This window comes from Rhinoderma darwinii, chromosome 4 (genome assembly GCF_050947455.1).
Source record: "Rhinoderma darwinii isolate aRhiDar2 chromosome 4, aRhiDar2.hap1, whole genome shotgun sequence".
Lineage (NCBI taxonomy): Eukaryota > Metazoa > Chordata > Amphibia > Anura > Rhinodermatidae > Rhinoderma > Rhinoderma darwinii.
This window is the reverse complement of record NC_134690.1, coordinates 346,824,864-346,846,469: the sequence shown is the minus strand read 5'-3', so window position 1 is coordinate 346,846,469 and position 21,606 is coordinate 346,824,864. Positions and strand designations below refer to the sequence as shown.

The following is a 21,606-nucleotide window of genomic DNA, read 5'->3' as shown; positions in this document are numbered from 1 at the left end:
AGTGTCAAGTTCAATTCATCAAGGTCAGCTCAGGCTATATGAGGAGAGACAAGTAAAGTTGGGGCAAACTGAGAGCACTCTAAGCAGATTGTTGTTTTTTTTTTAGCATTCATATTTAAAGAACATGCTTTATGACCAGGAACCCATGTATACTTGTAGATTAAAGAGGCTCTGTCACTACATTATAAGTGCCCTTTCTCCTACATAATGTGATCGGTGCTGTAATGTAGATAACAGCAGTGTTTTTTATTTTGAAAAACGATCATTTTTTAGCAAGTTATGAGGAATTTTAGATTTATGCTAATTAGTTTCTTAATAGGCAACTGGGCGTGTTTTTACTTTTTACCAACTGGGCGTTGTACAGAGGAGTGTATGAGGCTGACCAATCAGTGACCAATCAGCGTCATACACTTCTCATTGTTCCAGCCCATTCAGGGGCGTAACTAGGAAAGACTGGGTCCCATAGCAAACTTTTGACTGGGGCCCCCCCTCCCCCGGGTGTCACACAACCCCCCCCCCTTGTAGATAGTGCCTTTTTTACAAACCCCCCCTTTTGATAACACCATACAGCCCCCCTGTAGATAACGCCATACAGCCCCCTTTGTAGATATCTACAGAGGGGGCTGTATGGCGCTATCTACAGAGGGGGCTGTATGGCGTTATCTACAGAGGGGGCTGTATGGCGTTATCTACGGGGGCGCTGTATGGCTTTATCTACGGGGGCGCTGTATGGCTTTATCTATGGGGGGCTGTATGGCGTTCCCTACAGGGGGGGTGTATGGCGTTCCCTACAGGGGGGGACTGTATGGCGTTCCCTACAGGGGGGGGCTGTATGGCGTTCCCTACAGGGGGGACTGTATGGCGTTCCCTACAGGGGGGGGCTGTATGGCACTATCTACAGGGGGGCTGTAAGGTGTTATCTACAGGGGGGCTGTATGACGTTATCTACAGGGGGACTGTATGGCGTTACCTACAGGGAGTCTGTATGGCGTTCCCTACAGGGGGGGTCTGTAGGGAACGCCATACAGCCCCCCCCCTGTAGGGAACGCCATACAGCCCCCCCTGTAGGGAACGCCATACAGCCCCCCCTTGTAGGGAACGCCATACAGCGTCCCCCCTGTAGGGAACGCCATACAGCGTCCCCCCCCTGTAGGGAATGCCATACAGTGTCCCCCCTGTAGGGAACGCCATACAGCGTCCCCCCCTGTAGGGAACGCCATACTGCTCCCCCCCTGTAGTGAACGCCATACAGCCCCCCCCTGTAGGGAACGCCATACAGCCCCCCCTGTAGGGAACGCCATACAGCCCTCCCCTGTAGGGAACGCCATACAGCCCCCCCCCTGTAGGGAACGCCATACAGCCCCCCCCTGTAGGGAACGCCATGCAGCGTCCCCCCTCCCAAAAAAATGCGACCTACAGTGTGTCCTAATAAAAGACATGTATCCCCTATACACAGGATAGGGGAGACATGCGTGATCGCTGGCAGCGATAGGGAGAACGGGGGACTGAAAGTCCCCCTGAAGTTCTCCATGACTAACCTCTGACTTCTGGCGTCTGAAAGGAGCGCTGGTCACGCATGCGCACAAGCGGGCCCGGTGCTCCATTCATTTCTCCGGAGCTGCCGACACAGACCCCGGAAGTCCGAGGTTTGTGATGGAGAACTTCAGGGGACTTTCAGTCCCCCGTTCTCCCTATCAATGCCAGCGATCACACATGTATCCCCTGTCCTGTGGATAGGGGATACATGTCTTGTTTAATGGCAGAGCGGGGAGATACCTCCCTGCTCTGCCGTAGTGTTCAGTGGCGTCGCGCTGTAGCAGCCATAGCGGCTGCTAGCGGAGCCTCCGGCCATGGTGGGGGTCCGTGCCGGCGGGCGACACGGGCCCCCTCATGCCGCGGGCCCCATAGCAGCTGCTATTGCTGCTACGGCGGTAGTTACGCCACTGAGCCCATTGTTACAGCGTGATTGTGCAGTGAAAGAAGCTGGGCTGGAACAATGAGAAGTGTATGAGGCTGATTGGTCACTGATTGGTCAGCCTCATACACTCCTCTGTACAACGCCCAGTTGGTAAAAAGTAAAAACACGCCCAGTTGCCTATTAAGAAACGAATTAGCATAAATCTAAAATTGCTCATAACTTGCTCAAAAATGATTGTTTTTCAAAATAAAAACCACTGCTGTTATCTACATTACAGCACCGATCAGATTATGTAGGAGATAGGGCACTTATAATCTGGTGACAGAACCTCTTTAAGATAGTTGTAAATAATTATTTAAAGGAAAACGTAAATAGCAGATTACCTAGTAGTCAATATATCATCCAAAGTCTCCAAGTGTACTCCCATTTACAAAATTGTCGCATTACCTGCTTTTATAGAAAAAGCTAATTGGACATTGTTGGTCCTACTAATGTCTAACCTGTAGATGAACCTACAATTCCCCCCAATGCTGCTATTATAAGATTGGATCTTTCTGCTCCTCAATGCCCTAATATAATAGTGTAGGTTCCCCTAGGTTGACTAAACTTAACCTACACGTTGAAAATAATTAAAATTGTAATTGTACTGTGTGCCACTTTACAGAGAAAAAAAAGTGTGCCATAGATTTTTAACATGAAACAGCTCTTGGCAAGAGGTTTGGATATGGCTTCTGAATTTCCTTGCATCATGTACTGTGTCACACTAAATTTAGTATATGAGATGAATATTGTGAAATTTCAGCTCTGAAGCATGAAGAATTATGAATGCTGCTCTGAATTTTAACACCTTAGCGCAAAGGGGTGTGACATTAGTAGTATATCCAGTGGATGGCACGGGCACAAAAACTGTGCGGGCACCATCAGGCCCGGGGGGGGGGCGGCTGTAATATACAGCAGACATTTCCACTGCAATGGATGAGATTGGAGATAACTCAGATCCTGGCTGTTTAACCCCTTAGATGTCGTGGTCAATGGCGGCCGTGGCATCTATATGGCTACAGAGGGAGGAGGAACTCTATGTTACCCCATCGGTGCCCCCCCTGACAGGCAATCTAGCATATAGCCATGGCAGGCTTGGGGACCTTTTTCATGCCATGGCAGCCGGGTCAAACAAAGGCCCCCAGGCCTGCCACAGCAATAATGCTTTGTATACTAAGTAAAAGAAAACATATCAGTGGTCAAAGGATAGCATTATGAAGTCCCCTAGTGGGACCAAAAACAAGAATTAAACAATAACAATGTTTAATAAAGTTTATTTAAAAAAAGAATAATTTTCACAGTAAAAAAAATTTTATAAAATAATTTTTCCCATAAAGTGTTTGAAAAAAGTACATGTATGGTATCATCGCAATCGAAATGATCCGTATAATGTAGTTAACACATGATTCAACAAGAAAAGTGAATGATGTAAAAAGTGCAAAAAAACAACGGCGGAATTGAATTTGTTTTCCATTCATAAAATTCATAAAAGCTAGCCAATAATTTATATATATCCAAAATAGTTTTATTAAAAAAAAATATGATTTGTCCTGCAAAAAACAAGCTCAAATATGGCAACATCGACGGAAAGATCGAAAAAGTTATGGCTCTTGGAGTGCGGCGACACAATAACTATCTATTTACCATAAAATGTGCGATTATTTTGCAATAGTAGTAAAACATTTTTTAAAAAACTATTCATATTTGGAATAGTCGCAATATATTTTTTTCATTTCCAACTCAAATAAGTTACTAGAAGTTAAAATGAAAGCAACCCAAAATGGTGACATTGAAAAATACACTCAGTAAAATAAAAAGTACTCATACAGCTCCGTTGACGGAAAAACAATGTCGACATACATAAACAAAATTATATAAATATGGTATAACTGTAATCGTAACGAGCCACAGAATAAAGTTGACATGTCTATTTCACCGCACGAAAAGCAGTGGGAAAAATGAATCCCAAAATGTTTAATACATTATAAGTACCCCAATGATTTCCTAGTCTATAAATAAATAAAATAAAAACTAGACAACCCCTTCTATAGATAAGTGCGGCTCACAGAGGTCCTGTGGACATAATAGCGAGATGAGAAAACCCCTTTAGTTTTATTTAATTATTTTTAAGTCTAAATTGTCAGTCCAGTTATACTCTCCTGCCTGAACTAACATCGGGATGGAGAGACGCTCCTGCGGGCTGGGCGTTACTTTTGCCGTTCCAACCGTACGACGCACAGAGAGTATCATTCAAGAGTCTAATTAATTGGACCCGTGTACGATACTCTTTGGGTGTCGTACGGTTGAAACGGCATTGTACCGCCCAGCGTGCATCTCTTCACACCCGATGTTAGTTCAGGCGGGAGACTGACACTTTAAAGTGGCATTTACTTTTTTACATAGGTGTAATGAAAACTTGATTACATTAATTCTTAAATAAACAAAGTAATAATCCAAAAACCGTGTTATGTCTGAAGTATTAAGGGGCATTGGGTAGGAGGCAAACAATTTTTTAGAGCAATGTATGATTAAAACCAATATTTGACACCTTGACAACTACATAAAAACTGTATAGAAAGATCCTCAGTGACGTGATCATTTGAATAAAGAACTTACCTCCCAAAATGTTCCCATCATTAACTTTCTTTTCACCGAGACATGTTATTTAACCAGTTACAAGATTGGGTTACTCCTTTAACCTAACAAAACCAACTCTACAAACCTCCACCCTCAACCCAACTTTATCCCAAGGGAAAATATTAATGTAATTATTCTTTTCATGAAGCATGAACAAAATGTCACACGGGATCAAATCAGGCTAAACTAATTAAAAACTAAAATATAACGAAAAAGTATTGAATTTACAATGAGTTCCACTTCCCCCTCTTGATCCCTTTTGGAGGTTGGATAAAATAGGGATAACACATTTGAGACATAATTAGCTAATTTACTGTGATACAAAAACCTGACTGATTCCTTGCCGAGGATGAGGTCAGCTGACGCCTTATGACTCAGTAGAAACTGTATATCGAATTACCAGCTGTCTGTCCAAGCAAGACAATGTCCCATGCAAAGAAGAAGGATTTGTATGTAATAATGCATTTAAACATGAAACAGCATAATTTGTGAGTCCTTAGCTTAATCTTAAAAAGGAAAAACTAAGAATAAACAAATTATTCTACAAACCTTAATTTTTTGAATTTAATTATGTACAGTGTGCCAGTTTTTTAGAAATATTACTGAGCTTTAGAGGGTTCTCTGTTTTGGACAATGCTTACTTTGTTAGAAAGGTCCCTCAACAATAAACTGATCACAAAATGTCCCCCTGCTGGGACTCCAAGCGATCAGCTGTAATCTGTGAGGAAACCTGGCAGTAAGGGCCTGTTCATATCACCGTTGCCCTTCCACTGAGGGGTTCCGTCGGAAGTTTCCGTCGAGTTAACCCCTCAACAGAAAGGCAAACGGAAACGTAAGCTTCCGTTTCCCTCACCTTTGATATCAAAGGTGACGGAAACGTTGCTAAAGGTGACAGGGTTCTGTTGTTTTGACGGAATCAATAGCGCAGTCGACTGCGCTATTGATTCCATCAAAAACGACGGAACCCTGTCACAACGGTGACAAACAGAAACGTTTCCGTCACCATTGATATTAATGGTGAGCGAAACGGAAGCTTAGGTTTCCGTTTGCCTTTCCATTGAGGGGTTAACCCAATGGAAACCTCAGACGGAACCCCTCAACGGAAGGGCAACGGTGATGTGAACACAGCCTAAGTGGTCAATTTCCCTGCAGCACCACCGCAGGGGAAACTAGGCATTACAAAATGCCATTCAAATCAATGAGTTTTCTGAGTAATGCATGGCCTCCAGATTGATAGACACTCTTTGTAAACGCTCTCCACTTTGGTCAAGAAATAAAAATCCTGAATAGAGGATCCCCTCTATTACAGGAAGTCTGTCATCACATTTTAGCCTACCAAATTGCTAACACCGCTAGTTAGTGATGGGGTAAAGAAGTAGAAACATACCAGTGTTGAATCAATTGTGCTTATATCAGTGTAAAGAAGGAGTTAATTCTGCAGATTAGCTTTTCCGTTTATGCCAACAAGGAAGGCCTCTTGAGCTCCAACCTCTCCCCTCTGCAGTTGGTTGAAGGCTCTGCTTGTCTTCAGCATCATACAAGCGGAGCATCCACCAACCGCAGAGTGGAAGGGTTGGAGCTCAAGATGCCGGACACTTCCTGGTTTGGTGGACACTGGAAAACTAATTTGAGAGCAATAGAAAAAAACTCCTTTTTTTACCCTAATACAAGCACTAATAGATGCAACACGGTTATGTTGTTACTCCTTTACCCTATCACTAACTAATGGTGTTGTTTAATATGCTAAAATGTGATGACAGACTCCCTTTAACACAGAATTAACAGCAACCTGGGCTTCCATAACACCTCAGCAGTGCCAAAGGCTGACCGCCTTCATGCCACACCACATTGATGCAGTAATTCATGCAAAAGGAGTCCCGACCAAGTATTGAGGGCAGATACTGGACATACCTTTTAGTAGGCCAGCATTTTGGTATTAAAATCATTTTTAAAATTGGGCTTATATAATATTCTAATTTTCTGAGGGACTAAATTTTGGGTTTTTATTAACTGCTAGCCATAATCATCAACATTAACGGAAAAAAAATGCTGGAAATAGATCACTCTGTGTGTAATGAATTTATATAGTATATGAGTTTCACTTTTTGAATTGTATTACTGAAATAAATTAACTTTTTGATGATATTCTAATTCACTGAGAAGGACCTGTATATGAAAATGGGTTTCTAAACTAGGCAACTCCTTTAAAGCTAGCTTTAGGGCTCATTCAGACGCGCGTAATACTTGTCCATGTGCTGTGCTTTGAAATCACTCACAGCACACGGACCCATGCAATTCAATGGGGCCATTCACACAGGCGTTGTTTTTCACGCAGCGTGTTTCCGTTGTGTGAAACTAACTTCATGTCCTATATTTGTGTGTTTTCACCTAGTCACCCATTGAAGTCTATGGCTGCGTGAAAACCACGGACAGCACAGGGACGACATCCGTGTGTTGTCCGTGTTTCACGCATCAAAAACATTGAAAAGCAGAGAAATAAATGCAAAAAAAATTAAGTGCTTGCACAGACGTGAAAAACACATTCCACACACATGCAAGAAATGTAGGAAAAACGCTGCCTTTTTTACGCGCGCAAATCGGACACGCTCGTCTGAATGTAGCCTTAGTTGTTCTTCATTGGAAGTAACTAAGTGAAATCTACATTCTTAGGCCTCATTTATACAAGCGTAATATACGCGCGTGCGACGTGCGTGCTTTTCACGCGTGTCGTACGCACCTATATTACTCTATGGGGCAGTGCAGACGATGCGTGAATTTTGCGCAGCGCAAAGGCGTTGCGTAAAACTCACGACATGTTCTAAAATTCTGAGTTTTTCGCGCATCACGCACTCATTGAAGTCAATGGGTGCGTGAAAACCACGAAGGTCGCACGGAAGCACTTCCGTGCGAACTGCGTGATTCGCGCAAGAGCTGTCAAACTGAATGTAAACAGAAAAGCACCACGTGCTTTTCTGTTTACAAACATCCGAACGGAGTGTCTTTCACATGAGCGAACCGACCTTTACCGGGTTCGGCCGAACTCGTTTTGACCGAACCCGGCAGGAGACAGTAACTGTGCAGGGTGCTGAAAGAGTTAAACTGTTTCAGCACCCTGGACAGTGACTTCCGATCCCAATATACGTGAACGTGTAAAAAAAAAAATAAGTTCTGACTTACCGATAACTCCCGGCTTCTTCCTCCAGTCTGACCTCCCGGGATGACAATTCAGTCCAAGTGACAGCTGCAGCCAATCACAAGCCAAGCACAGGCTGCAGCGGTCACATGGACTGCCGCGTCATCCAGGGAGGTGGGGCCAGATGTCAAGAGAGGCGCGTCACCAAGGACGCGTCACCAAGGACGCGTCACCAAGGCAACGGCCGGGAAGTTCTCGGTAAGTACGAACCTCTTTTTTTTTCAACAGGTTACTCGATATGGTGATCGGAATTCACTGTCGAGGGTGCTGAAAGAGTTACTGCCGATCAGTTAACTCTTTCAGCACCATGGACAGTGACTGACGTCGACTAGCCTCATCTCTATGATGGCGGCTGCGCGAAAATCACGCAGCCGCGCATCATACACGGATGACACACGCAGCTGTCAAGTGCCTTTTGCGCATGCAAAACGCTGCGTTTTTTGCGCGCGCAAAACGCACACGCTCGTGTAAATGAGGCCTTAGGGTAAGGCCACGTGGTACGTCGTTGAAGCGGCTTTGTTGCGGTTTTGATGCGTTTGAAAACTGCATGCGGTCAACTGCATGCATTTTTTGTCTCTGTAATGCTGCAGCTCTGTTGCGTTTTTTTAAGCACATAGTTTATAGACATAGTTTTCACTGGTGTTGAAGTTTGTTAGGCTCTTCCTGTATATAGTTCATTACAATGCATTGCAGAACTGTTAGCAAAAGAGCAAGTAGTTCGGGTAAGGCCACACGGTGCGGTCACGGTGCGTTTATGTTGCGTTTTTAAACTGCAGCAAGTCATTTTTCAATAGAAGTCAATGGTGACATTTTGGTTCTGGACAGACGGCTGCTATTATATTACAATGTGTTTTTTGTGCAGTTAACTGCATCTTCATAATGTCCGACCGCATGCAGTTAATGACCGCGCTGCCAAAGTTGCTGAACTGCTTGTGTTTTTGCTAACAGTTCTGCAATGCATTGTAATGAACTATATACGGGCAGCACCTAACAAACTTCAACACGGGTGAAAACTATGTCCATCAATTATTTCCTTTAAAAACGCAACAGAACTGCAGCATTACAGAGACAAAAAACGCATTCAGAGGCCCGCATGCGGTTTTTAAACGCAAAAAAAACTGCATCAACAACGCACCGTGTGGCCTTAGGGTATGTGCACATGAGAAGTGGCTTTTACGTCTGAAAAGAGAGACTGTTTTCAGGAGAAAACAGCTGCGTCGTTTCAGACGTAAAAGCTCCTCCTTGCATCATGCGAGGCATCTTTGACGCTCGTAAATCTTGAGCTGCTCTTCATTGACTTCAATGAAGAACGGCTCAAATTACGTTGCAAATAAGTGTTCTGCACTTCTTTGCCGAGGCAGTCAATTTACGCATCGTCGTTTGACAGCTGTCAAACGATGACGCGTAAATGACAGGTCGTCAGCACAGTACGTCGGCAAAACCATTCAAATGAATGGGCAGATGTTTGCCGACGTATTGTAGCCCTATTTTAAGACGTAAAACGAGGCATAATACGCCTCGTTTACGTCTGAAAATAGGTCGTGTGAACCCAGCCTTACCCTTCAGCAACAACATTGGCAGCGCGGTCATTAACTGCATGCGGTCGGACATTATGAAGACGCGGTCAACCGCACAAAAAACACATTGTTATATAATAGCAGCAGTCTGTCCATAACAAACATTTCACCATTGTCTTCTATTGAAAAGTGACTTGCAGCGGTTTAAAAAACGGAACATAAACGCAACATGGCCCGTGTTGCTTTACCCTAACTTTTTATTCAGTTAGCAATTATGTTTCAGTCTTCCACCGAGGAGGTCCAGAAATACTAAATACACTTTATAATAAATACACTTTACACTACCAAGGATACATTAGTATAGCAGGAAATCTAAAATGTTGAAGTTTACCCCAAATCTTCCTTTTCATTTGCAGCAGAATTTACTAACAAATGTGTATGTTATAGATGTAATTGCTGAGCTATAAAATACCACTTGTCATTGAGCTGCTACAAAGACTAGTCTTAGGAACAGTAAACTGAGTTTTTTTTTTTTTTTACCATAAATGTTATGAAATATAAAAATTTTTTACAACAATATTAAGTCAATTTAAGTTGAGCTTTCTGTTTTGTGTTTTTATAACTATCCACTGTATAGCATTACACACAGACGCAGATACTTGTCCCGAAGACAGAAGGGGTTAGTTTTCAGGGCACTCAACCATTTCTGAGAAGTCTGGGAAGATGGGAACTCACACATTTCAGAAGTGGAGGATGCCCACACTAGGAGCCATGCAGTCTAGCCAGCATCACTGGTAATTAAAATTCAGCTTGACAATGGGATGTTAGAAGAGGCCGCAATACCCTTACATAGATTCAGTACAAATGCACAAAGTAACAGATCACAAATGCTTGGATCCTGATATAAGTCCTTGACAGACTAGACAAAAATTATTGTAAAATATGCCTTTTTTTTCTGAATAATATGAGACCATTTTTGTCTGTTTTCTTTTATCAGTCTCTTTTTTCATAGGTTTTTATTTTGAGGTTACTTATTAAAACAAACAGAGCTTACAGAAAAAAACATCTCATTAAGGCTATGTTCACACTGAGTATTTTGTCGAGTTTTTTGACGCGGAAACCGCGTTGCAAAACTCGGCAAAAACGGCCCGAAAATGCCTCCCATTGATTTCAATGGGAGGCGTCGGCGTCTTTTTCCCGCGACCAGTAAAACTGCCTCGAGGGAAAAAGAAGCGACATGCCCTATCTTCGGGCGCTTCCGCCTCTGACCTCCCATTGACTTCAATGGGAGGCAGAGAAAGCGTATTTCGCGCTATTTTATGCCCACGGCGCTCAATGGCCGCGGGCAAAAAACAGCGCGAAAATCGCCGTGATAATCGGCGTGCAGGGAGAGGAATATCTGCCTCAAACTTCCAAACGGAATTTTGAGGCAGATATTCCTCCTGCAAAATACCCCGTGTGAACATAACCTATGTTCACACGGAGTATTTTGGGGGAGGAATATCTGCCTCAAAGTTCCAAACGGAATTTTGAGGCAGATATTCCTCCCCCAAAATACTCCGTGTGAACAGCAATTATCGCGCCGTTTTTCGCCCGCGGCCATTGAGCGCCGCGGGCATAAAACACGCTTTCTCCTGCCTCCCATTGAAGTCAATGGGAGGTCGGAGGCGGAAGCGCCCGAAGATAGGGCATGTCGCTTCTTTTTCCCGCGAGGCAGTTTTACTGCTCGCGGGAAAAAGACGCCCGACGCCTCCCATTGAAATCAATGGGAGGCGTTCTCGGGCCGTTTCTGCCGAGTTTTGCGACGCGGTTTCCGTGTGAACATAGCTGGGTTCACACTGAGTTTTTTGCAGGAGGAAAATCTGCCTCAAAATTCCATTTGGATAGGACATGTCCCTTCTTTTTCCCGTGAGCCGGATTTTCCGCTCGCAGAAAAAAAACGCCTCCGCCTCCCATTGAAGTCAGTAGGAGGCATTTTCAGCCGTTTTTTGGTGCATTTTCCGACGCGGATTCCGCGTAAAAAAAATCAGTGTGAACTGGCCCTAAGAATGTTGAATGGACAGGCTCTTCCTGGCATGATGCTAGTGCTGTGCCCTGAACAATAGGTACATTTTAAATAGTCACACAAAATCCGCTTACCTTGTCCCACTTGGTACCTCTCAAGAATTAGTATGGGAATGAATAAAAGCAAGCACATATAAAGATGATTTGTGAGCTGTTTTAGTAATCACTTGAATTCCCCATGAAATACAAATATTGGAGTACCTATTCTTAAATCTTGGCTTTGTGCTGTTCCTCTGTTATCCCTCCTGAAAATGTATAAATAAATTGACAACTGGATGTTACCATTCCCGTTGTCAATGGGGCGTGTCTCTACACAATGTCCAATTAGTGCTGACAGTGTCAGGCTGTGTAGTAATACACCTAATTGACAAGGGAAAATGGTGACACCCAGTTGTCAATTTATTCATACACTTCCGGGAGGAATAACACAGGAGTGACATAATGCAGGGTTCTAGAAAAGGTGCTTTCGAAAAATTATTTTAAGGGGAATGCAATCCTACTGCTTGTAAAAATCTAGTAGCACTGTAACTATGTTGACATCTGTTTTAGAAGGAGGGTTGTAATATGTAGTTGGATCTTAGAATGCCAGCCCGATAATCAAAAATAAGACTTACTTGATATGGGTACAGGGTCACACCATTAGTTCTTGATAACGACCATGTCCCATCAAGGTACTGATGAGCTTGAATGGCTACTGAATTCATGATGTTGCCATTATTTGGGCTTGTTGCCATTGGTAGGCTGGCTTTGGCTTGATGTGAAGGAGACCCATTTTTCTTTTCTTGACCATTGGCAAGCCCAAGACTGTTAGGTTTACCACCATGTTTGATGGGCACAAAGCCTGGGTAGTTGGGTGTGGTGTAGGCATTTGGCATGTATACCCAGTCTTTTGGCTGAAGGCTTCCCATTTGTCTTGGTCCTACTAAGGCAGGAATATTAGAATGTCCTGGAGGAGATCCTGGAGAAGCAGCTTCATAGTGTTCAGCGTTGGCAGACTGCTCCAGAGATGTCACCATTTGGATAGCTTCCTGTTTTAGCTGATTGAGATGAGTGGCGCATATATCACAACGGTTGTCTCTCTCATTCCAAGATTTTCGGATGGTGTTTGGTACTTGAAGCTTGTCATGTATGCCACTAGTGATGGATGGATCCTATAAAAGAAATGAATACAATTTGTGTTAGAAATTGAAAACAAAACTCTCTAGACACTGGAAACAAAATATATTAGAATTATAAAGTATAATATTGAGAAAATCCATATATACATGAAAAAGTATTTTTCTAATTTTGTTTCCCATTCTAGCACTTTAAATAATATAATGAATCAAATATTGAAATCATAAAACAAATTGTTGTGTTTCTATATATTTTATGTTGTCCTGAGTCCAGGCTGAAGGGCTTCTCTATATACATGGCATTGCTCTGCATGGTTCTTATGAAGCTGATATCAAAGTACATGTAAACTCTGTTGTCACCAAGTCTGCAACGCTCTATTAAATATTAAAGCTGTCCATCCCCTCTGGAATACTGTATTGTCCAAAAATGTTTACTGGAGCATTGTCAGTGCCTTTTAACCATAAACCCCTGTTAAAATCCAGCAAAATATATCCCAATAAATACACCCCTACTTATCTAACAATGGATTGTTATTTTAGACAACAAATTTTAGGTAACATTGAGGTTATAGATTCTTCATTGTAGGATTTGTATCTGTATGCATAGGAAAACAGCTTGCGGGCCACCAGATAAAGCAGGTGTTATTTGACCAACAACATAAAATGCTATTTATTCAGAGGATTAGGCTAAATTCACACCATGTTTGGGGATTACATTTAGCTCGGGACCATTTAAGACTATCTTGCTAAACATATTTCCAGATGTATGAATATACAGTTGCATATGTCTGCCATAAAAAACCAAAGGATCCTTTTTTTTAGTATACAGTTAAATGAGCTGCGCTTTTCAATACAGATGTAGGATCAAGCGGTATACTGGTCGAACGTATCCTTAAGTGATAGGGACACATTTAGGTTGAATTACTAAGTGAAATGTAGTTTCCTCAGTTTATGGAATAGTTTTCAATACTACGTTGCAATTCATTTCATACAAAATGATTTCGACACTTGTAAATAATGTATACTTGCCAGTGGACATTCAAGGTTATAATGGAAACCAAGAGCCAGTAGGCTGCACCATTCTCCCACTGCAGGTGGTGTTCAATTGGTTTATAAATCATTGTGGCTTTTGCTGGGTGACATGAAAGACCAGAAACTAAAGCCCTGACATAGAACAAGATAGGTTAGAAATGGATTTTGTCTTGTCTGAAAAAGAGCCACAAAAGTAACCTCAGTCTATGTCATAAGAACGCGTACAAGCCAATGCTGTCATTCATTCCTAATCCCCAACAAGTCAAGTCAAGGAGAAACTGATATCAAAGTCATATTGTAGGGGCTGATTCAGACAAGCGTAATAACTCACAGCACACGGACCCATTCATTTCAATGGGGCTATTCAGACATGCGTGTGTTTTCACACAGCGTGTATCCGTTGCGTGAAACTCACTGCATGTCCTGTACTGGTGCGTTATTGCAAACCTAGTTGCCCATTGAAGTCTATGGGTGAGTGAAAACCACGCACAGAACACGGACGACAGCCGTGTGCTGTCCATGTTTCATGCATCAGTTACATAGAAAAGCAGAGAAAAAAAAAGAAGTGCTTGCACGGACATGAAAAACGCATGCCACACACAAAGCACACTGATGCCAATACGCAACGCACACGGACATGAAAAACGCATGAGTATAGAATAAACACTGTGTAAAACTGAGAGAGATTTACTAACAGACAGTATAAAAAACTAGACCAGAGAGGCAAAAATTGTGCCAAGTCTATTACAAAGTTTGGCACATCTTGCTAGATATGTTATACACTTTTATTTTCCTTATAGGACCTTATGGCTGGCTCCCTTTACATCAATATTTTGAGCCAAAAACATCTGGCACATTTTACGACTCCTCTTAGCCACACTCTTTTTTCTACACATTTTCAAAATGATCTTTGAAAGTGCTAAAAAGTGTGACAAAACACATAAGAAACTTGGCACATGCCATGTATGCCACTATGTTGGAGCAATTTGTACCAGAATTCTGGGCCATTTTCTTAGTAAGCCCCCCCCCCCCCCCTAATATCTTACAATTTTCAAAATTTGCAGGTATTGAAGTCTAAAGCATAACTTCAGACTGCAACTGTTTTTATCTTTCCCACAATTTTGAATATTAAAATGAAATATTTCCAGCTATTAGGCCCCAGGAACACGACCGTATTTTCATCTATCAGTAATTACTGTCCGTAAATACGGAAGGGTGCCCGTAAATACGGTTCTGTATTGCATTCATATTTGATCCGTATATACGGGTCAGTAATAAAAGAGGGAGGCTGAAAATGATGTCATCAACAAGTTGCCTAGCAACACTTCCGTAAATACGAATGGTTTACGGATACACATCAGTAGCCGTCCGTATTTATGGAAGCTCCCATAGACTTCTATGGGGGAGTCTTTGCCGTAATTACTGACAAGAATAGGACAGGCTCTATCATTTTTTTAGGTGTCCGTGGCCAATAGAAACAAATGGGTCAGTAATTACTGACCGTACTTACTGATAAAAAATACTATCGTGTGCATGGAGCCTAATCATTTCCTTGACTTGCACCCAGTATCTTTGCACATACGGCACATGTGCTGTTATCAACAACACAAATTTCAGACAGTGAGGGCATCACGTTCCAAGTTTGTTACTGAGTCACCAATTACAGCAAATGTCCAATAACACATTTTAGGGAAAAACACCTGTGGTGCCTATCCAGTATGGAAGCCCTCAATGATATTAGTTTGACAGAAGATGGCCCCAATTGGATCTAATGTTTTACTATTTTTATAATCTCTCATACACATGGCTGCATTACGGCTAAGTGCAGGAGCCATATAGAGTCAAGGATGGTCCCCAATTCTGTCCTTAAAAATAAAGGCACGGGCCAGCTTTCTAGAAAAGTGCTCATATGAACAGCTTGTTTATGTCCTGGAGATGTAAAAAAAAATACAATGAAGAGCAACTAAACTAATAAGGGGCATGGAGAATCATAGGGTCCTATTAGACGGGCCGACAAGAGCCGTGTAAACGAGCGCCGATCAATGAGACAGCTAGTTGATCGGCGGTCATTTGCTCCTATCACATGGAGCAATGATTGCTTATGTATAGGGATGAGCGATCGTTACTCCAACCCTCGTCCCCATACATCTTCATCATGTCGGCAGCACATCTCCCTGTTTACACAGAAAGATCTGCTGCCGACAACGATGATTTTTAATTCTGCATAAAAGAGCAGATCAGCCGATGAACAGGTGTTTGCTCGTTCATCGGCTGATCGTTGTCCTAATTACACAGGGCAATGATCGGGAATGAGTGTTCATATGAACGCTCATTTGCCAGATCATTGGTCCATCTAATAAAGTAAAATCCCCTCAAAAGACAAGGGGGCACTGACTCGGTCTGGAGAAAAAAAGTTAAATCTCCAGGGGTGAATCTGTGGAATAGCTGACCTTTGAAACTTTGAAACTTTGAATCTGTGGAATAGCTGACCGAAGGAGCTGGTCACAGCAAACACAATAATATCGGCTCCTATATCAATGTTTACAATTCTTATTTGAATGCTGATCCAGTCGGATTGTTACTTGGAAACAGAAGGGAATTTAACCTTCTTAGGGAAGATTGGTTAATACCTTATAGCCAATTCTTATATTTATTTACTTTTTTTAATTTATTTTTTTAAACCCTCCTCTGGATCAATAGGGGTAAAACAAAGCTCTATAATTTCTCCCATCCCTTCCCTTTTTCCCATGTTTTGATTGAACTTGGTGGACATATGTCTTTTATTCAACCGTACTGACTGATATGTAAATATGTAACTACGCGGCCAATAAAATGGTCACTAGTCTGAAGCACATCTCCCTGTGTAAACAGGGAGCTGTGCTGCCCACCTGATCGAAATGTATGGAGACAAACGATTGTAGTAACAACTGCTCGTCCCCAAACATAACAGATCATTGTTCCTTGTGAAAGGAGCAAACAAACGCTGATCGACGAGCTGTCTATAGGACCATGTAAAAGGGCCTTTAATATATGGTTTCTGCATTGAGGCGTAAAACATAGTAGAGTATGGATAATGCTGGACCACTGGTAGGCCTCATTTCTCAAAAGAATAGGAAAAGTACTGAAAAACAGGTAAGGCTTTGTTCACATCTGCGCTAGGGTCCTTTTCCGACGTTCCGACAGAGCTTTCCGTCGGAATGGGACCCTGACGGACTGACGTTTGTCTCAGTTGTGCAAGGGTTCTGTCTTTTTGACGGAATCAATAGCGCAGTCGACCTTTGGTTTGTGTCAGTCAGCATCCCGTTCCGACGGAAAGCTCCAACGGAACGTCGGAACGGGACCCTAGCGCAGATGTGAACGAAGCCTAAGTCCGAACAATGGTTGTCTGAAAAACAGCATTGATCTCCTTTAATTAAGAAATGTCTGTAGGACGTTGGCTTTTAAAACCTGATGAGAACCACATGAGTATTGGGGAGGAAGGAAGATTTTTCTTTGAAGCAGTGTTCACACTTCATGCTGCCTTTTTAATTGTAAAGCAAGGTGCCAAGCTGTCCTTATTAGTCCCCATGTTCACACAGAGACACAGCAGGAATTTCGCTTTCTTGAAATGTCGGCTTTAGAATTTTATAAAGCAATATTTTCTCATACAGCGGTCTATCTAACAAAGTCTATTTTTTTTAAAGTTTGAATTACAATTTTTGGTGAAGATGCTTTATTTTCAGCAGTCACAGGCTAGACACACTAGACGTTTAAAAGGCAAACAAAGGGCGCGTATGTAAACAGAGAACAAGAACTAAAAAAGTGTCTCCACACGTAATATCAATTGAGGCAAACACTGGAGCCCACATTTATCTCTAAATTGTATGCCATAATAGTGTCTGCTGTGTGACATATTTATTAACCATTTACGAAAGAATTTAGAGCCATTTGAGCCATGAATATCACTTTGAAAAAGTGGAGTGAAAAGTGAGCTTGGCTTACTGCTTGGCCAGTATTCAGACACATAAATGCAATGGAACTTTATAAAAAAGGTCACAATTTTTTTTTCGCAAATTAGAAAAAAAAGTTGCATCTCTACTCCACACAGTGTCGTAATTTTAGCCAGTGTGAAATGTAATGGCAGTGTTGTATGTTGTGACAGATTTAAAAAAGGGGACCAACGCTGTCATAAATTTGACAAAACATATGCCAATAAAGTAGCCGAGCTTTAACTTGCTAACTAGCTAAAATGAGGCCACTTTTGATAAATGTGGGTCTGTATGTCCCAAAAACAACATGAAAGTCAATGTATGAGTCCACATGTTAAAGTCATGTAATATTTACTTCACATATACAACATTGGACTTAGTAAAATAATAAAGTTTACAAAATGATAAAGTAATTCAATGCAGCTTTATATTTCATCCCTTCAGTTTACGTAGCAGTAATTCCCTAGACAGCCTTCTGTAAACAGAAGGCAATGTATAAAGCATGAAGTCTCAATAAGTCCATTCAGTGTCAGGAGTTAACCAACTTCAACTGGTCTTGACCCCTGCCCCCATATGTCGGCAACACCACCGTGTGCAACAAGCCACTTAATGTTTGCTGGGCTCAAACCAGTAGAACATAAGTGGCCCCCCAGTGCTAATCAGCAAGCTTAGGCTAAACTTACCTCCCGACTGGGATGTCAGCTGAATAGGTTAACTGCTGACAGGCCAAAGAACGCCCCAGCCCCTTGACTTGTGTGGTCTGAGAAGGTCTAACATTACATACCACCATAAATATTTCCCAAATGACTCCAACAGCAAGAGGAAGAAGAATGCTGGGCAGTTTACACTACAGTAACCCTAGCAATGTATCCATATCATTGATACAGGGTGCTACAGTTACAGGTGAGCTGAAAGACCTATGTCGCAAAAAGGCAAAAGGTCCTTTTAGTCTGTTGTACTTCACATCAGATAAGTATCTGTAGACTTGGAGACTGCACAATACAGAGAAAAGGATACAAAGGCACAAGGCTGGATAGCTTCCTTACGGCTTGATATCATCGTGTACAATTGAATTTACAGACTCTCTTAGCATATTCCGATAATAAAATGGAGTATATTTGGGATTTCATTTCAAGGCTAATGAGAATAAGAATAAAGAGATGATGTGCTTTATCATTACCCCTGATATCCGATGGTCAACGGACTTCATTTATTAACAATATTGTATGAAACTATATCAATGTATTTATCTACATTGTAAATATTTTTGGATCACTTTCACTGCTAACTGAATTTCGTTGATAATATAATAGAGCAGTATAACTTATGTTATGTCTTTTTATACGGGCCTATGATCAGGCCAAGGAGTGTTCTTTTGAATGCTCGTTCCCAATCATTGGCCCGTGTAAACAGGGTAGTGATCATACTACAAATGAGCAAAGGCTCATTGGTTGGCTGATTGGATCTTCAATGCATAAGTCACATGCAAATGTTTTGGGAAGAACGATCATACTAACGATCGTTCGACCCCATACAAACGAGTGCCGATTGACATGCTGTACTGTCAATCGGTGCTCAATTACCAGGCAGAATGTCTGACTGTGTAAGGCTTCATTCACATCTGCGTCAGGGCTCCGTTCAGGGATACCGTCTGAGCTTTTCGTCAGGGGAACCCATTAACGGAACCCTGCATCACCATTGATTTCAATGTTGACGGATCCGGTGCAAATGGTTTCCGTTTGTCCCCGTTGTGTAAGGGTTCCGTTGTTTTGACGGAATGAATAGTGCAGTTGACTACGGTATTGCTTCCGGCAAAATGGAGAACAGAGACAAATGGAAACCATTTGCACTGGATCGTCACCACTGAAATCAATAGTGATGCAAACGGAAACCTATGGTATTCGTTTGTTTTAGTCAGGGTTCCGTTCATGGGGTTCCCCTGACGGAAAGCTCAGATGGATCCCCTGAACGGAGCCCTGATGCAGATGTGAATGAAGCATAATTGGGCCCTTAAAGGGGCTTTTTTTCAGGACATTAACTGGTTGCTTATCTTTAGGATATGTTATTAAGGTCCGATTGGTGGGTGTCTGACCGCTGTGACCAGTAACTAGAACATAGTGGCAATGGTGCTAGGAAAGTGCAGTGTCACTTCACTTTATGTTGACTCTAGTTGGGCTTTTTCCACCCATAAGATGAAAAAAATTTGCAGGTACTGTAATTATGCCCTGCCTTATATCTATTCATCAATGTGGTGAGTGGTACATTTTAAGCTGGTCTTACATGGTTCATTTTGCTTAAGGTAGTATGAGCAATATTTTAAAACACCAAAAATAGAAATTATTAGCAGGTGATGTAATTGTGCTCCATTGAGGAATGGCCATCAAATAGAGTTTCCTGCTATAAATTATAAATAAGACAAACAAACAGCAACTAAAATAAAGAAGCACCATAAACCTAAAGCAGATCTGGGTGTCTTCACTACATAGAGGACAGATCTGCTCCTGAGGACATAAGAACTACAGAATTATATATTACACACTGTGAGCAAGGCTATTGTATCTCTCTAGTAACTTGTAAAAAGTAAAGCAAAAGATAACAACAATGGAACTAACATAATCCCTAATAACATTTCTTGGAAGCTTTGAATTCCTTGAAATATTTCTAGGAGTTCTTATAGTAAATATAGGTATCCGATGGTTCGTAATTATGTAAAGCATGTTAAGAGATCTGCTATGTAAGTATAAGTCAGAATGATTCTCCATCGTACAATTAAGACATGAGTTTTTAGTAAAATCATCACATAGCTGATGAACCTATTTATGTAAATGCAGATTGAGTGATCTAATTGGCTGCAGATATGGTAAAGTGGCAGCGCATTAGAATTGTAAATGCCATCTCTGCCATCTGCCTAACCAACTTTAATTAGTATCATCGAAACACTCCTGTACGATGCGTCTTAAGATCACAAGAAGGCCCCAATTACTGTCATAAGGTTGCGAGTTGTTAGACTTGTGACCCTACAGTAAGTGCTCATCAATTGTCTATCGCAGCAATATTTCTAGACAGTATTATTGTCAAAGGTCACTATGCAAAGCCATGTACTGCCAGTATATCCTCAATGATCAAGAGGCCCAACCACCAAATCTAACAACCGTCTCAACGGTATGAGCAGATTTGTAACTAATAATGTGGGCTGCTCAGTGCACCTCACTACTTCCTTTTACAAAGGGAAACTCCAAGACATGTCATTATTGACCGTACTTAATAATACCTGCAATGGATTTAGAATTTATTACTTTTTCTATTTAAATAAGAACGTAATAATTTTTAATAATTTGAGATTTTTTAGCTGGCCCAGAATTTTTCAGGATGATAATCCCAGACTAAATAGTAAAGATCTAAGCACAAGTGTAAAACAAACCAAATGGGTGAGATTATTTCAGCGCTATTCTTGCCGTCAAAATGACATAGACCTTTGAGGAACACTGGTCAATGCAGCCCAATGGTCATTACTTGAATTCATCACACAACGGATCCGTCACAGCGCCATGATTTGCGTTATAAATGGAAGCAATAACACTGTAAACAGAGCCTAAATTCCATAGAAATTAATAGGAACAGTTTAAAAAAAATAAAGCAGCTGTGAAGCCAGCTTTAGAAACAGGTGAACTGTGATATTTGGGACCAAGTACTAGTCCTTCTCAATGAATTAGAATATCATCAAAAAGTTAATTTATTTCAGTAATTCAATTAAAAAAAATGAAACTCATGTATTATATAGATTCATTACACAGAGTGATCTATTTCCAGCATTTTTTTTCTTTTAATGTTGATGATTATGGACTTTATGGTAACAGTTAATGAAAACCCAAAATTTAGTCTCTCAGAAGATTAGAATATTAAATAAGCCCAATTTAAAAAATGATTTTTTTATACCGAAATGTTGGTCTACTGAAAATTATCTACAGTATATGCCCTCAATACTTGGTCGTGGCTCCTTTTGCATGAATTACTGCATCAATGCGGCGTGGCATGGAGGCGATCAGTCTGTGGCACTGCTGAGGTGTTATGGAAGCCCAGGTTGCTTTGATAGCGGCCTTCAGCTCGTCTGCATTGTTGGGTC

The 21,606-nt window shown here is 41.6% G+C and overlaps 1 protein-coding gene across 1 annotated transcript in view; it reads right to left on the bottom strand.

The window, feature by feature from the left end:
- The window catches only part of KIF26B (kinesin family member 26B), a 315,882-nt gene that overhangs the window by 170,090 nt on the left and 124,186 nt on the right, over nucleotides 1-21,606 (bottom strand). The window contains exon 3 of the mRNA XM_075862905.1: nucleotides 11,983-12,519. Within this exon, the coding sequence (XP_075719020.1) occupies nucleotides 11,983-12,519 (537 nt within the window). The remainder of the gene's footprint in view (nucleotides 1-11,982; nucleotides 12,520-21,606) is intronic.